At 44.9% G+C, this 17,535-nt stretch overlaps 1 protein-coding gene across 4 annotated transcripts in view; it reads right to left on the bottom strand.

Moving 5' to 3' along the window:
* Positions 1-11,180, bottom strand: part of PTBP3 (polypyrimidine tract binding protein 3) — a 106,563-nt gene extending 95,383 nt beyond the window's left edge. The window contains exon 1 of one of the 4 annotated variants that reach the window (XM_075931420.2): positions 11,023-11,180. Coding sequence is in view for 1 of the 4 variants with exons in the window: in XM_075931419.2 (XP_075787534.1) it covers positions 11,023-11,030 (8 nt within the window). In the remaining 3 variants the exon portion in view is untranslated. The remainder of the gene's footprint in view (positions 1-11,022) is intronic. The other 3 variants (XM_075931422.2, XM_075931419.2, XM_075931423.2) reach the window with 3 other exon arrangements.
* Between the last annotated feature and the right edge of the window lie 6,355 nt (positions 11,181-17,535).

Raw genomic sequence — 17,535 nt, 5'->3', positions numbered from 1 at the left:
AAAGCCTCTTTATTGAGCAAAGCTGCAGTGGGGGAAGAATGAAACTGAGCTGAGTCTGGGGAAAGAAGGTGCGAGAGGGGAAGAGGGAGGGTGGGAAAGGGGAGGGGGAAACCCGGGAGGAGGGAGCTGGCAGGGGGAAGCAAAGGGAGGATGGGGGAGGAGAAGCTCAGGGTTGGGAGGGTCTCACCAGCCCAACAGTCTCCCAGGACCACAGGTGCGGGGGCCTCAGCATCCCTGGAGGTATGGGGAGGAAAAAGCAGGAGGAGGAGCAAGCTCTGCCCCAGGATCGATTACCACCTGAGGGGACACAGACTGTCCTGCCCCCCAGGATGCAGTCCACGGCATCAAAGCAGGGGCAGGGGTCTGGGTCTGCCCCTGGTTGGGAGCTGCCCCTGTGGCCCTGGCATACGCCTGCTGCAGCTCCTTTATTTTCATGCGAACCTGCTCCTGGGTTCATTATGTGGCCTTTGGTAGCCAGGCTGGTACCCATCTGCCTGTAGACGGTTGCATTCCTCCGTCTAGTGGGGAGATCATGGACATTGGAGGCATCCCCCCAAACCTGAATTAGGTCCTTGATCTCCACATTGAACCAGGAAGATGCCTGCCTTTTCTGGCCCCTGGCAGGCTCCTGGGAGCTGGCAGATTGGTCCTGGGGAGCAGCGGAGGGCTGGCTGCCACTGGCTCATGCTGAGGCCACTGGGTCAGGTGCAGTGACCGCTGGCTCTGGGCTGGCAGGGTAGACTGTGGCCAGAGTCTACCCCTTTAAGGACTCCCGGAGGGGGGGGGGGGGGGCAGGGAGGTTTTTTTGGTTGTGCCCAGAGTGGCCACCACGGCACCCTGGAAAGGGCTGGATGCCCCCTATTTTGAAATAAGCGTCTACAAAGCATTGGAATGAGGTTTACCAATTTCGAAATAAGCCCTCCACTTCGCTGTGTAGACATACCCTAACTGTGAAAATTGTCTTTGCACTAAAATGATAGTTGAATAGGCGACTCGATTTTAATTTTGGTAGCAAATATTTTTTCTAAACTCTACTCATAAGTCATGACTTCTTTTCTTATGAAAAACAAAAATAATTATTATAATTATAATAATTATTTAAAGCTTTTACTCAGCATATCCCAAAGTATGAAGTAGTGCATTCAGCTAATTTAAAGTGGCAGGATTACTTACCTACAGATACCAAATTTTGTGTAATAGCAAAGTATGACTATTTTTCACAAATAAATCCACAAACCAAATCTTCAATATATAGTAGATAAATAAGGGGGGAAGGAGTGGGTTATTTTCCTTCTGGTTTTGAGTCTTTAGGATTCACATTTTTAAGCTTTTGTCTGCAACCATGAGGGCCAGAAATTAATTTTTAAAACAAACTGAGATTTTCACCTAACCACATGACTCCAAGAGCTGAAGCTTTTAAGAAGACACAAAGTGTTGCAAGAGTGGCAATAAAATCACTAAGAGTTCATAACACTGGGGACAGGGATATAAATGTACAACTATATGCCACTCTCAGTCCCACTGATGTCAATGGAAAATTTGCATAATAAAGATGAATAGACAATATATTAAGATTATACAAACAAAAAGTCCAGTTACTATTTGTTTAGTGCCATCTTATCCAGATTCACTCCATAGGGAAAATAGGCTTACAATTACAATACCCCCTATCCTCATCTGTCTTTCCTTTCTATTCTCCCTTCTATTTTTCAACTACTACCATGACTTTCCTTCTGTTCCTTCCTCTGAATTTCCTTCTGTGCAATAGCTTCCAATTCCCAGTTCCATTCACTTAAATCAGTGGTTCCCAAACTCTTCTGCATCACGCCCTTTTTGATTTTTGAGAAACCCTCACACAGACACCCCGGCCTCCCAAAAAAATAGCAGCAAAACTTGGGGTGGGATTGACAGGGATGTGTGTGTCTGGCTCGCCTCGCGCCCCCCCTGGAATTTCTTCACACCCCCTGTTTGGGAACCCATGACTTCAATGGAGTAGAAATAAAATACTTTTGGGTATATTTACACTACAGCAGCTTAGCAACACCACTGCAGCTTGCCCACCATAACATCACTTCTTAGATGCTTCCTCTATTGACAGAAGGGGTTCTTCCCATCCATGAAGGTAACTCATCTCTCCGAGAGGCTGTAACTAGGACAACAGAATAATATTTAAATTGATCTAGCCCTGACAAAAGTGGGCATTTAGTAAACCTAAGTCGCACTGGGGAAGCAAATTTTTCCACAGCCAGAACTACGTACCTAAGTAAATCTGACCTTAGTCATATAGATCTTAGTGTTGGTATTAACCATTTGTAAGGTTTAGAGTTCTCAACACCCCAATGAAATTAATGGAGGGCAAAAGAGTCACTATCTCTAAAATTCATTGTTTCAAGCTACTTAGATTCTCAAGACGATAAGTGACCAATATACAGGCAGTCCCCGACTTACGTCGGATCCGCACTTACGTCGGATCCGCACTTACGTCGGATCCGCACTTACGAACGGAGCTTTCTCGCCCCGGAAGTCGGGGCGAGAAAGCCCCGTTCGTAAGCTGCTCCGGTGCCCCTGGTCTGCTGGAGACCGTCTCCAGCAGACCAGGGGCACCGGGCGGGTTCCCGCGCTTCTGAGGCTTTGCCAGAGCAAAGCCTCGGAAGCGCGGGAACCGCTGCTGCTGCCACTTGGGTGCCGGTGCCTGTGGTCTGCTGGGGACGGTCCCCAGCAGACCACAGGCACCCGGACTGAAGCCGCAGCCGCGGGGGGGTCCCGCGCCTCTGAGGCTTTGCCAGCGCAAAGCCTCAGAGGCGCGGGGAACCGCCGCTGCTGCCGCTTCAGTCAAAGCGGCAGCAGCGGCGGTTCCCCGCGCCTCTGAGGCTTTGCGCTGGCAAAGCCTCAGAGGCGCGGGACCCCCCCGCGGCTGCGGCTTCAGTCCGGGTGCCTGTGGTCTGCTGGGGACCGTCCCCAGCAGACCACAGGCACCGGGTCTCATGCGGCAGCAGCGGGGGTTCCCGCGCTTCTGAGGCTTTGCTCTGGCAAAGACTCAGAAGCGCAGGAACCCGCCCGCTGCTGCCGCTTGGGTCCCGGTGCCTGTGGTCTGCTGGGGACGGTCCCCAGCAGACCACAGGCACCCTGACTGAAGCCGCAGCCGCGGGGGGTCCCGCGCCTCAGAGGCTTTGCCAGAGCAAAGCCTCAGAGGCGCGGCACCCCGCTGCCGCAGCAGCTCTGCTCCCCCTGTCCCTGGTCTGCTGGGGGGAGGGGGCGCAGCTAGTGTGCTCCCCCCCCCCCCCCAGCAGACCAGGCTTTTGTTTTGGACTCTGGGGCAGAGCAGCTGGGGCGCTGCCAATTGGTCCTGCAGCGCCCGTGGGCACTACTGGACCAACCCGGCAGCACCCCAGCTGCTCTGCCCCAGGTCCTGATTCAGCCGCTGCTGGTCAGTTTCAGCAGCGGCTGAATCAGGAAGTCTGGGGCAGAGCAGATGGGGTGCTGCTGGGTTGGTCCAGTAGCACCCCAGCTGCTCTGCCCCAGGCGTCCCCAAGTCAGCTTCTGCTGAAACTGACCAGCGCTGACTACAGGAAGCCCCAGGCAGAGTTGCTCTGCCCCGGGCTTCCTGGAATCAGCTGCTGATCAGTTTCAGCAGCAGCTGACTTGGGGACGCCTGGGGTTCTTAAGTTGATTCTGTATGTAAGTCAGAACTGGCGGTCAGTTTCAGCAGTGTCTGAATCTGGACGCCAGTTCCGACTTACATACAGATTCAACTTAAGAACAAACCTACAGTCCCTATCTTGTACGTAACCCGGGGACTGCCTGTACTATTTATATTTGAGAAATCTTCCTTGCAACTGTAAAGCCTAGAACCTTATTATTTAAACCAATGCTTTCAGTTTGCAGATTTTGCAGTCCAGATTTTTTCCCCCTTTTTCAAAATGCATGAGAAGGGGAAGGGACACACTTTTCCCATTTTTTTAAAAATGTGCTCTCCCCAGCTCCTCCCCAAAAGGCACTGATGTTTCATCGTCTTAGTTTAAATTTTGGTAACCATATGGAGCTATTACATTTAGGACTAGCTTGTATTAATTAATTTAATAAGGAAGTTTTAATAAGGAGTTATTAAAATAGCTTATTTTATGTTAAAGATTAACATTAAAAATCTCAATTTTCTAAAAGAAAAAGAGATCTAGTACATATGTATGCACATGGAACTTTGGAGCAAAGTAAAACTTTTTGAACCTCTTTCTCCATGTGGGTATTAAATAAATCCTACCCACTTCCACATTTGCTTAAGATGCATATTGAAACATACCAATTTCTGCAAAAACCCTTGACACAGTAAGTGTACATTTCTATTTTCCATAATTTTTTTTAAAAGGCAGTTATAAAAAAGTTTAATACTTTACTTTGCAACCTTATATGCCCAAGAAACTATAATTTTGCTTCTTGGTGAAAATACATCAAGAACAAACTACGATTACCATCAAGTACTGCCATTGGTTCCCAGCCTCACGTGGTAAACATGTCCACTGCTGTGCAATAAACAAAGCCAGCAACTGGAGGAAGTATTTAACAGAGCATTTAGACTACAATCTGGCATCGATATTTCACTTAGACTAAATTTGGAGTAAAACTATTCATTTGTATTAGTGTAAAAATTGAGATTTAAATAGATAGAACACAAGAAAGGGACAGTTAGCGCACCAGATAATGTGTCATATGGGAATCCACAAAACCCTAGCATGTTCAACTTGCAGCTGAGAGGATATTGTGTTTCTGGACTGTGGAATATTCTAATGTGGGTCTGAATCTCTCTTGTTGAAGCTGTCTCGGTTTGTATAAATAATTAAATCATTAATTTATGCCAGAGAGAGAATGGCTTTAGTTCCAGGGGTAAGTCACAACACACCTGAAGTAAGACACTCATGTACAAACATCAGGCAGAAGGGGGAAATGAATCATTCTCCCACATCCTGAGTATTAGGGTAGTCAAACTAGTGTTGCAAAATTCCATTCAACCAGTTAAACGTAACATTTTGGTTAACTGCTTAACTGGGAAGCAATGGCGCAGTGGGCCCAGTTGGGCTCACCTTGCTCATAGCACAGTAGGCCTGGTCGAGCCTCTAGTTAACCAGTTATCAGTAACCATCACCTGGTAAAGTTTATGGGGAAGAACTGTATTTTATGCCCCCACATAAAGACCATCCTACACGTGACCACCAACTATACGCACATTAGAGTTCTAAACAATGAAGGGATTACCAATCAATGACTCCTTAGAAAGGATCCTGGTTTGGGAACAGGCCAGAAAGTCCAACAACTTTTGCTGCTTATATCTGAATGCAATACTAGTTTTGTATCACTTTCCTTCTCATGACTGTGTACATTGCACATGTAAAAAAACCCAGAAATGCTTTGGTTAAATTGTAGGGTCCTATTAGGGATTACTTATATCATAGGCTTGGGCAACCATGTGAACACTTAGTTAAAAAAAAAAACCACCACCACTTGTTCTTTTGATCCAGTTGCTCCTATAATTTGCTGCTGAACCATGATGATTTGAGTCCTCCCTTACAGGTCTAAATTCCATTGTGCATGCATCATGTCTTTTAATGAATAAGCATGGCAGAAAGTTGATGTGACTTGTAGGGCTGTGATTAAGAAAATTCACCTCAGAGCAGTCAGATCAACAGTTAGACCATTGACTTATGGATGAGTATTCATTCCAGCAGCTTTTGGAACAAAAGCTTGAGGAAACAATTAACATTTGTAACCAAGAGGAAAAAAAAAACCTTCATCCTGTTCTACTGGCTACCTCTGTTGAAAAATGGTTTTATTTGCACACACAAAAATTCAGACTTGTACTTTCACATGGTTAAGATTTAAAAAGGTAAGCATTTTCTTCAGATGTTAGGAAAAATTAACCTTGCGGAACACAAGACCACCCCTAAAACAGAATAGTGAGCATTTAAACAAAGTTTTATTAGTTCTCAATGGCTTATGCTCTAAAAACATTTAACTGTGATGTATGTCAGAGGAGACCTTTTAGATGGTGCGACACTATGTCCAGACCCACTCCTTTAAGAGACCATTATGAATAGTATATTGAGCACAATTTCATGAGCTATATTTTTCAGATACTCAAACTATTATCTTCTTTCTTCCTTAGCATAAGATGAAGGCTCTAAGGCTACCTCTAGACTGCATCCCTGTCGACAGAGGGATGCAAATCAAGCACATCAAAATTGCTAATGAAGCAGGGATTTAAATATCCCATGCTTCATTAGCATAAACATGGCCGCCACTTTTCAAAACTAAGATTTTTCGAAGAAACGGCAGTCTAGACATGGATCTGTCAAAAATAAACCCTTTCAACAGATCCTGTATTCCTCAAAAAATGAGGTTTACAGGATCTGTCGAAAAAGGGTTTATTTTCGACAGATCCGTGTCGACTGCCGTTTTTTGAAAAATCTCCGTTTTGAAAAAAGCGGCGGACATGTTTATGCTAATGAAGCGTGGGATATTTAAATCCCTGCTTCATTAGCAATTTCGATGTGCCTAATCTACATCTCTCTGTTAACAGAGAGGTGTAGTCTCGACACACCCTAAGAGACTGTTCACCTCCAATTAATAGGCTATCCCTTCAAAATTATAAATTCTACTACACTCAAATTACACACCAACTACTGTGCTCAAATGCCTGGTCACTTAGGAGTTTACTGAGAAAAAATCATCAGTGTTTCATTTCAGTCACACAGAAAAAATGAAACCAAGGATACAGATATTGTGCAACTGTTGAATCATCCAGAGTGCACTGTAAGAACTACTAATATTGTACTCTCGCTATATTTTCATTACACAATTAACTCCAACTCTATCATATCCTGATGTAATTATGGCATAGATTTAACTGACAAAGGAGAATATGGTTAAAAATAAATGCACAGAAGACCATTATTTTATGTGATTATGGTCATTTGTGATCACTGGAGGTGCCCGTGCTACCGCTCCAATTGTGTAAGAGATCAAGGAAGACTGTTAGAGAATTTCGTTAGGATCCCATGCAGTTTCATAACAGTCAGAATTTGTTAATCTTCTGGGAATGCTGTGTGGCCCATCAGAAGCTGGAAGCTGCATGAGGCTGAGGAAACAGTGATGGTAGTTTATTATTTTTTGTTGCATGCATATTGTTGCTTGTGTGTTGTCAGTAAGTGACAAAGGTTATATATTAAAAACATTACACATTTTGTCAAGAATATCAAGAGCTTGGGACAGGTGCTCTTTTTACATAGTAGGTCTTATTTACACACTCATTTTGCACTATTTAAGCTCAATGGTTTAGAAAAAACAGTTAAATTGGTGCAAATACAGGTTAAATAAAGCGGAAGAGCATTACAAATCTAACCAAAACTGTGGCCCTGTGAAGATTTAAGAATTATCGTTAGCAAGAGATTATTTCACCTTTAAGGCTAGAACACTCTGTGTAGCAGAGTTCAATAGCCTTGTCAGCTGGAAGCAGTTGTAACTAGAGACTGACCCCTGGAGTAAACTGGCTGGATGTATCTTGTAAATGATCATCTAATAACTGTTCTTACTCAGTTCATTTTTATTGGTCTAAAACTTCTTGTAGTCATTGTAACCAAAGAAACTGACCTTATTTAAAAGCACATATTTTCTATTCTGATTTTTTTCTATACTAAAAGCAATCACTGATGCGATTGTTTGTATTTTTCTTTTAATCTTGTCACATGACAATAAAAGAGGGACTCTATCTCCTTCTGGCTGTTGCTCAACAGAACAATGTTGCAAAGTTTCAAGATCCAAACTTTGTAAAGGAAAGTATGAATATCCTGTTTTAGTATAACTTTGTATTCACTAACTCTTGATTTGAGGTTTAAATTAACCTTGTATACCATAAAAATGAAGTTCCTGCTGTATGCAGTTTATATACATTCAATATATAAACTACAACTTATTTCTCAAAAAAGCTGTAAAATATTTATCGTTTGGAAGGTTTATATCCTTTAGATTTTTCTCCGATGAAATAAAATCTCAAGAATTTAAGAATAAAACATGGCCAGCATTGAATTAAGTTTAAATTTTAAGTTTTTACTACACCTTTCTTGAAGGAAGAGTTAAGACTTAAGTTTTCATAAGTGACTACAGGTTGAATCTCTCGAGTCCTGCATCATCTGTGGACCAATATATTTTAATTAGCCGAACATCCACTTTTCATGTGTGTGGCCCACGAAGTCTTGCAGTCCCTTAATGTTTGTTTCTAGCCACCAATCCTGGCTCTCCATGTTCTGTGCTGTTATTTAGCTCTAATTTACCCCTAAATGTCTTCTAAAAGCCCAGTAAGCAGTGGAAGTTTTGGTAATGCTGCTAAACTATATCAACCTCCTGTGGTTTGGCAAATTCTCTCATTTGGCACCAGTCAGATCCTGAAAGTGCCAGACTAGAAACGTTCAACCTGTACCTATTTTGGGACTTCAATTAGGGATGTGAATGGTTAACCAGTAAGCACCACCCTTACCAAGTGAAGCTTACCAGTTACGATTAATCAGCTAACTGCCTGCCACAGGAAGGGGGCTGCTATAGCCTGGCCACACTGGGCTCACCTGAGGCAGGGGGCTATTCAGAGCAACCCTCACCTAGGCCCCCATCTGCAATGGAACAAGCCCCCCCATTTGTAGGGGAGAGCTGCTCCAGCCTGCCCTCCCTCATTTAAACAGTTAAACATAACATGTAATCAGTTAACTGACAAACTAGGGATGTATAATTCTGTTTAACCAGAGAAACCCTCAAGGGGCTAAATATTCAAAGTGCTTAGTAGTTACTTACTAAAAATAAAAGTGTCCTCCAAGTCTCAAATGAGCACCCAAAAACTAGACAAAGTCATGTCAGTTTTGAAAATCTAAGGACATAAAGACCTTAAGATCCTTTACCAGAGACAAATTTCCGTTTTTAACAGCCTCATTTCCATGCAAAAAAATTCACCATTAATTAGCCCAATTGTACTTAGTGTGACACACCATGTAGTTTTAGTAGCTATTTCCAAGGCCACAATAAAAGGCTATCATCTGCAAAACAAAATCTTTTCACTTTATTAGTGGCTTCAAAATAGTTACACAAATACAATTTAAAAATATTCAAACCTATACAGTTTATATATTGTTCACTACTTACATTCAGAAAATGCTGTTCAATCTGAAATCTAGTCACTCAAAAGAACTGAAGTATTTTTAGGTGTTATATAATACCACCTAGTATCACTTCCATTCATGTGTCTGTCCATCCATTCTCCTCTCCCTCTCAAACATATTTGAAGTTATGTAAACTACTTACAGGAGAAACTTCATTTTTATGGCAGACAAGGTTAACTTAAACCTAAAAGCAATGGTTAGTGAATACAGAGTCCCACAATTTGTTTATGTATTCTTAAGTGTTACCTGTAAGTACTGATTTTTTTTAAATTTACAGATGTGATTTTAAAATTGACTGAGGAATAGGACGGACTTGGAAGTAACACCACTGCTTAAAGTCAGACTTCTACAGGATTTTTCTTCCTACTATTGTTAAAACATACATATATGATTATGGAAACAATGTCAATTATACAAAAGGATTTCCCCAGTTTGTAATCATATTCCCCTATTTGTTTAAAAACAATATTGCCAAGAGAACTCACAAGTGGAAAGAGTTTTCACAAACTAAACATTTTCTTTTTGAAACCAATTAGGTTTTGAATCAATAGCCTCCCTTTAAAATTTGTTGAAGAACAAAGCATACAGATCATCAATTCTGTAAACATACATATATGTACTTAATTAGCCATGTGAGTGGCCCAACTAAAGTAAAAAAAATGTTCACTGCGTAAGCGTTAAACATACTTTAAGTGTTTGCAGGATCAAAGCCTCTAAATACTACTTTAATATTATAAAATGGATAGATACAAATTGTGGTCTAACCTTATATAATAATGTGAACCGGTTATGCTTCATTTAGACACATAATTCTTATCTTTACAACAACAGTGTGTTTTTGTGATGTGGTGACTGTAGTCCAACATACCAGAATCTAGAAGTTTTGTACTTCATATAACAAAAATGGCCAGCATGAAGATATAGATTTAAACTGCATCTCTGAATTAGTTTCCAAAAACGTATTAAATTGGCACTTAATTCAGAACTGCATTTAAAACAGCATGTATTGGTTTAATTATGTTAACCCTGTGACAAGAAGGAATTTAAAGAGCGATCCCTGGGATACATCTCGCAGAGTACAGGTTGCTGGGACCATTTTAAAAACACTGGTAGACCATAGGACATTGTCGTTGGGCGGGAGGGGGAAAAACACAGCAAGTCCTATCGCCACTTCAAAACAGACGTAACTCCAGAAAGTCAGCAGCAGTGCACTAGCATCACATCCAAACGGCATGTGTGAGAGATTTAAAGAATCCCCAGCGGTTGTTTACATCAAGACAACATCATCCTCCAACAGAGGACTCAAAAAAGCGCACACGTGCCCCTTCCACAGCGGAGCGCCTCGCTGTAGCTCGGTCACCCCCTTTCCAGCCCGAGCCGAGCGCGGACGCGGCTCCGGGGAGCGATCGTGCGCTCCCACAATCGCCCGCAGCCTGGGAGGCTCCGCGCCTCGCTGTTGCCATTTCCTCAGCCGGCCCCTCCCAGCGTCGCCCGTCCGGAGCGGCGGCTTTCCCCGGGGGAAGGGGCCCGGGGCGGGCGGGGCCGCAGCCGCGCTGTGGGAGAGGCAGGGAGGCTCCCGGCTCGCAGGGGCCTCGCGGCGCCGCCCGCCCCAAGTTTCAGCCTCCGCCCGCGGCCGAGCGGGAGAAAAGTTGGATCCGCCCCCCCCCCCCCTCGGCCCGCCCCCCCCCCGGGCACCGGGAGCCCCCCCCCCAGGGGACGCGCCGCTCCGCGTCCAGCTCCCAAGCGGCCGGGGGGGGGGGGAGGAGCGGGGCTCGCCCCCCCCCCGGCACAGTCCCGGCCGCGCGCCCCCGCGGGCCAGGCAGGTACTCACCCATCCATGGCACAGCCAGGAGGAAGCGGTGAGGGCCGGGCGGGGGCGAGCGGCGCGGCGGTGCCACGGGAGGGGAACGCGAGGATGGGTGAGGAGCCGGGATAGGGAAGGGAGGGAGGGACGACGAGAGGGTGAGAGGCGGGGCTGCCGCTTCTGCGCATGCGCTGCGGTGAGACGTTTCCCCCCCCCTCCCCCGGCGCCACACCCAGACCCAACCTCGCGGAGCCAGGGCGCGTGCGCGCCTCGAGAGCAGGAGTCGGACGTCGTCGGTGGAGGGCGTGCACTCGGGCGCGCGTCTGCCTCGCCCCGCCCCGCCGCTCTGTGCGGAGCCGCTCAGCGCGCGCCACGCACCCCCCCCTCCCTCCGCGTAAGTGTGCGCGAGGCCGCCCCCTCCCGGCCTCCGTGTCAGGGCCTCGGCGCAGGCGCACTGCGCGCTCCCGTGGCTGGGGCGGAGCAGCACCTGGCCCGGCAGGGCGTGACCCCTTCTCGCGCAGCGCTCGCGGCTGGAATGAGCAGCGGGCGCTGCGCTCTGGCCCGAGCTGCAGGCGGGCAGGGGGCAGCCAGAGCCGGGCGCCTTGCCAGGGCTTCCAGGAGCTGCTTGAGCGAAGTGCCACCTGGACCTTGAGCCCCACAGCGCAGTCTGCACTGCCCCCCAGCCTGAGCCCTTGCACCCCCACTCTGCAACTCCCTGCCCCCAGCCTGATGCGAGGGGTGGGGGCAGGGGAATTAAGCGAGCAGGGTGGGACCCTTGGAAAAGGCAGGGCAAGGGAGTTTTTTGTGCAAGTGGAAAATTGGCTCCTCTACTGAAGAAATCAAAATCGGGGGCCCCACCGCCTCCCATTTCACTTCACTTACACAGGCAACATTTTGGTGGTACCCCCTAAGCTCCAGGCCTGATACAATTGCCAGCCATCTCTCCATCCCATCCCATCAGCTGTGTTTGCAGCTTCCTAGGGCATCATGCACCCAGCTTAGCCCTGGGTGAGGCACACTGATTCCCCTGTGCTTCAGTGGCAAAGACTGGGGGTGAAGGGATTCCTCACCTGCTCAAATCCAGGCTCTGCCTTTGATACATGTAGAGGTGTCCTGCAGTGAACTTGCCACCTGTTCTGCAATAAATGATGCCTGAGCACTTGTGCAGAGACCACAAAGGATTCATATGAGCAGGAGGAATTTACTGCCTCTTTGGGTATAGCCATGTGTGTTACTTGCCCCACAACTGTCATGGTTAGCACTGAGTGTGTTGGCTCAAGTGAAAAGTTTATAAATAAATAGGAAAAGCAGCAAAATACCACAGTGAAAAGTTCAGTGTTCCCTTCTTTCTCATATGCTCTCCACTTAGGATACATCTACACTGCACGCTTATTTCAAAATAAGCTATTCCAGAGGAAATACTCTGAGATAGCTTATTTCAAAATAGCATGTCTATGCTACAGGGAAGCCTCGGAATTAGTCTGAGGCCGGCTTCCCGAATGTGGAGGTGCTACCTTAATTTAGAGCCCCAGAAGGCACTGGGAGTAATTACTTTGAATGGATCTGGGGAGGAGCTATTTTGAATTAGCAGCAGTGGAGCGTCCACACTACAGCTATTCAGAAATAGGTATTTTGGAACAGTCGTTATTCCTCGTGGAATTAGGTTTACAGAAGTTAGGATAAAATGTCCATTATTTTGAATTTATTTCAAAATAACAAAATTGCTGTGTAGATGTTTGCCTTGTCATTTCGGAATAATGGCTGTTATTCTGGAATAACACTGCTTTGTAGATGCACTTTTACAGATCACAGAAAGCAGTCCCTTACACCTGTGAGAGTCCTATTGGATCACTGCTTTGGGGAAAATAGCTGTCCATTTGCATTCAACTGTAGATTGGGAGTCTCAGAATGTAAGCTATTTGTATAAAGGACAATGTCCCCATCTGTATTGGTACAACATACAGCATATTGGCATCTGGGAGCTACCACAGTAGCAACAATAACATGGTGACTACTGCAGGGGACAGTTGGATTCATTGAATATCACATGCTGACTCAAAGGGTGATGTAACTTTCTCAAGTCTTCTGATGCAGAGCAAGCCTTTTAAAGTCAGTCTGTATTCACAAACTTCTGCTTAGTTATGGTCTCTCATGGAAAACATGCAAAAGTTTGTGGTTTCAGATTATTTTCACCTAAACCAGGTTATGGTTAGTTGCTTCAGAATGAAAACAAAATTTAGGGTGTGAAAAGCATACAAAATGGAACCAAAAGACAAGACATTTGGTTGAACCTGATAGAAACCAAAACCAATAAGTTTCCCAGAACTCTGTTCTTATTCTGCTGTCTAGAAGATGTGATAGCCTTTTTTCCTGCAGGAAAATTAAAATGAGCTGAGATCAGAGTTACAAATATTTTCTAAAGTTCAAGGGGTAGGGAGATTAAATTTTTGTAAGTGTTCTAGACTAGTGGAAGTGAAATGACAGCACTTTGTGTGTATCAGAGAGAAATATGGGTTTAAAAAATGAAGGTTACTCTTAAAAATTAAGAGGATGGTTAAGGGCTTAATTTGAATCTTAATGGCAAATTCCCAAGAGTAAATTCTTGAAAGGAGTCATGATTTTGTTAATACCAACCAGAGAGTATGTTAATTTAAAAAAAAAAAGCCACATCAGAGACCATTGACATAGGATCCAGAGATATGTGGCAGAAAACATGAATTTGAAAGCATACCTCCTCTTCCTGAACCTTAATCAAGACGTCTCCTTCAAAATTTATGACAATGAAAGCACAATCATTAGGGAGAAGGAAATATTCATAACAAATTTCTGAGTCCTTAAAAAACTTCTTTTCCTTAGAAGTTATGCTAAGAAAAAAGACTTTTGGTTTGTCTACTTAAGTTTAAATGAATTAATATTTATATATTCTCATCATATGCTAATAGTAATATACTCCTTTACACTAAGACATCTGTCTCACTTTCTTATTTTGCTTTTGGTCCCACCATATTCACCTGCCACACCTACGCATAAGGTCATTAAAGAACCTAGCAGTCCTGTTACCATAAAGTCCTTTCCAGTTTCTCATCGCCATAAAGGTGTCCTTTTTTCCCCCTAAGTAAAAGCTGCCATGTTATGTTGCAGACAGTCTGTATGTTAAATTTTTTTTAAAAAATTAGCGATGATCTGATTAAAGCCTTCATGGATCAGCCATAATATTTAGGATTTTTTTAAATCAGTTCTCCAATAGTATCAACATACACATTTTAGAACATCCCCTTTGTGTTTGTTTGACACATCGTTATGTTAATTTCAAGTTAAATTGTACTCAGAAATAATTCCCAAGAAAATAATATTCCATTTATATTTAGAAAAGCAACAGAGTTCATTGGTTGAGTACACAGCTGGGACCTGGGAATCCTCAAATTCTTAGTCTAATTGTTTTAATTGACTCAAAGTAGCCTTCAACAAATGACTAATCTCTCTGGGATGTTGCAATGCTTAATGTTGCAATGCCTAATTATTAGGCGCCTAAAGAATCTCAGGGACAACTTCTACAAAGCTTGAGTTGGGAATCCCTTCTCCTGGAGTCTGGTGGCTTAGGCACCTAAGTTGTTTCTCATGAGAATTAGTTAGACTCCTGCTTCACTGCACAAAATGGCCAGAGGATGATCTACTGTATAACTTTTAACCTTCTGGATTGTGGGAGACACAGGTTCAATCCACTCATCAAACAGAAGGGAAGAAAGGATTTGAACAGGGATCTCTGAGGAGAATACATTAACCACTGAGCTACAGGATTGTTTGATGTAGGGTTCCCTCAGTTTCTCCTTTTGAAGCTGTTCTACTGTGTATAAATACTTAAAAGAGTCACTGAGCCAAAGAGAACAAGAGAATTACTGTGTTGCCTTGTGGGTGCGGTGCTCATCTGTGCAGGTGGGAGAGTTGGGGTGCAGTTCCCCTACTCCAATGACTATTTATATACAGAGAAACAGCTTCAACCCAGCAGAGACTGAGAAAATCCCATATCAGAATATTCCATAGCTCAGAAGTTAGAGCATCCCTGAGAGGTGGGAGATGTCTGTTAAAGTCCTTGAAGGGAGTTGACCTACATCTCCCACATCCCAGGTCAGTGCAAATCACTGGACTAAAAGTTACCATTTTGAATGGGACACAGTCTGGTAGGTGGCCTCTGAGCACAAATACCAGATTTGGCCCCACACGAGATAGGCAAATGCCTGTCTTCCACTTATTTGTGGATCTCTTTGGAGCTTAGTCAAGAGGCAGGTGTCTGGACACCCAAAGTCAGGCAGCAGCTGGTGTGCTCCTCAGAGGGAAAAACTTAGGTGCCAAGGGAACTTAAAAATGTAGGTGCCAGGTGAGTTTAGGTTCCTATGGGATTCAGTGCGACTTTTGAGGACTAGGGATGTTAAAAAGTGGGTAATTGTGTAATTGTATACCGGCTGAAAACCTCAGTGGTTACATGGTTACACACACCCACAGCATCAGCTGGCTCCCCAGGAGCTGGCTGCCATCCCCACGTTGCTGCCTCTGATACAGCTGAGCTGTAGGTAGGGCTGCAGACAGGAGCTGGTGCCCGCTGGGAGCTAGCTTAAAAGCCAGATCCCAGCACCCCCACACTGCTGATACAGAGGTAGCAGCGCAGGGCAGCAGATGGTGTATGCCAGGATCTGGCTTAAAAGCCTGATATAGAGGCAGTAGCCAGGGCCGGCTTTAGGAAGTGTGGGGCCCAATTCAAACCATTTTGGCCCCCCTCCCCCCTAGGATTTTTTGTTGAGCAAAAAAAAAACCACACAACAAACCACAACCACACACAAATATCACATCAGAAGTAGATCTGATCAAAATGTATATCAATATATTTGAACATTTTCCAAAAAAAAGCCATCCTTTATTATGCAAAATTTTACACAAAATTAAATCAGTTGCCTTAAGTGTAGGTCAAATATTTTCAATTGCTAACTATCCAATTTTTTCAATAAAGTTTAAAGTTTGATTTTTAAAAAGTTACCCGAGAGCATTGCAGTTTTCTGTTATGTTGATTTACTTTTTAAATAGCAAGAATGGAGTCTTTGTTAAGAAAGTGTCAGTTCTGTGGTCAAATTCCAGTCCTTAGTGATTTCAGCACCAATGATTTCACTAGGTAATAAGGTACCTCACCACCATTGTCCCCTTTGCACTGCCCTTCAACACATTGCCTGCATGTTGAGTCCAAGGTCAGTCTACACAAGATATTATCGATGATTTTTGCTCAAACGATCACTGAGACAAGACAAGGACTCTCAACTGATTTTAGTCAGCTCTGCCTTTAAACACTGGGGCTACGTCTACACTGGCCCCTTCTTCGGAATAGCCATGCTAATTTAGAACTTTGGAATAGGGAAATGCGTGGGCGATTTAAATATTCCCCGCGGGATTTAAATAAACATGGCCGCCGCTTTTTTTCCGGCTTGGGGAAAAGCTGGAAAAGAGCGTCCAGACTGGCGCGATCCTCAGGAATAAAGCCCTATTCCAGAGGATCTCTTATTCCTACTTTCAAAGCCTCCGGGCTTTATTCCGGAGGATCGCGCCAGTCTGGACGCTCTTTTCCAGCTTTTCCCCAAGCCAGAAAAAAAAGCAGTGGCCATGTTTATTTAAATCCCGCGGGGGATATTTAAATCCCCCGCGCATTTCCCTATTCCAAAGTTCTAAATTAGCATGGCTATTCCGAAGAAGGGGCCAGTGTAGACACAGCCTGGATGCAAAGTGTCAGATATAATTGAGGACTCCCAAATAGACTCTACACCACCAGAAATAAAACCTGGTTCCATCTTCTGGGACTTTCAGTTAGATGTGACTCGCTATGACTCTGCAGTTGGTGTCTGTGGCGCCTGCTTCTGGGTGGTGTCTCAATGCTGCCACATTCACCTCCAAAGAGGGGGCTTCCCAAAGCAGGTCCTTGCTGCAGACCCCCAAGGCATCCACAGGTCCAGTCTCCTTTCAATGGGCCCACTTCCCAGGGCTCATTGATCTTGGATCTGGCTTCCATCCCCTCCTCAACCTTTGCAACTGCTCAGATGTGCTCACCTTCCACCTTCTCCATTCCCACCTTATTCACCCCACAGGGACAGTCTCTGCCTCACTTGTCCTAGGGACTATTCTACCAAGACGTAATACAACGTTTCCATGTAAAAGGACTCACTACAAAGCTAAAAGCTTCAATGAGAGAATGAGGCGTGTCTACATCTGCTGCAGGGAGACACCACTGCCTGCCTCCACCCCTCTCCCCCAGAGTCTACAGCCCCATTGCAAACAGGGGGGTGGAAGGAAAGAAGCTTAGGACCATCAATGGGACTGAAGCAGTCATGAGCAAGCCATGCCCGGGAGCCATTCTCCTGTCCATTGCTGGTGCTGTGTTGCTTCAGGCACGCTGAAATGCAGTCACCTCTAGGGTGGGCTAGACAGTTGTTTAACACCTGCACAAGGTTTCAAGCAGGGAGCAGTGCGGGCTGCCTTCCTGCAGAGCCCCCATCAGAACTACCA

The sequence above is a fragment of the Pelodiscus sinensis genome, chromosome 6 (genome assembly GCF_052426305.1).
Source record: "Pelodiscus sinensis isolate ZL-2025 chromosome 6, ASM5242630v1, whole genome shotgun sequence".
Lineage (NCBI taxonomy): Eukaryota > Metazoa > Chordata > Testudines > Trionychidae > Pelodiscus > Pelodiscus sinensis.
Note: the sequence above shows the minus strand (reverse complement) of the source record. Positions and strands in the feature narration are given on the sequence as shown.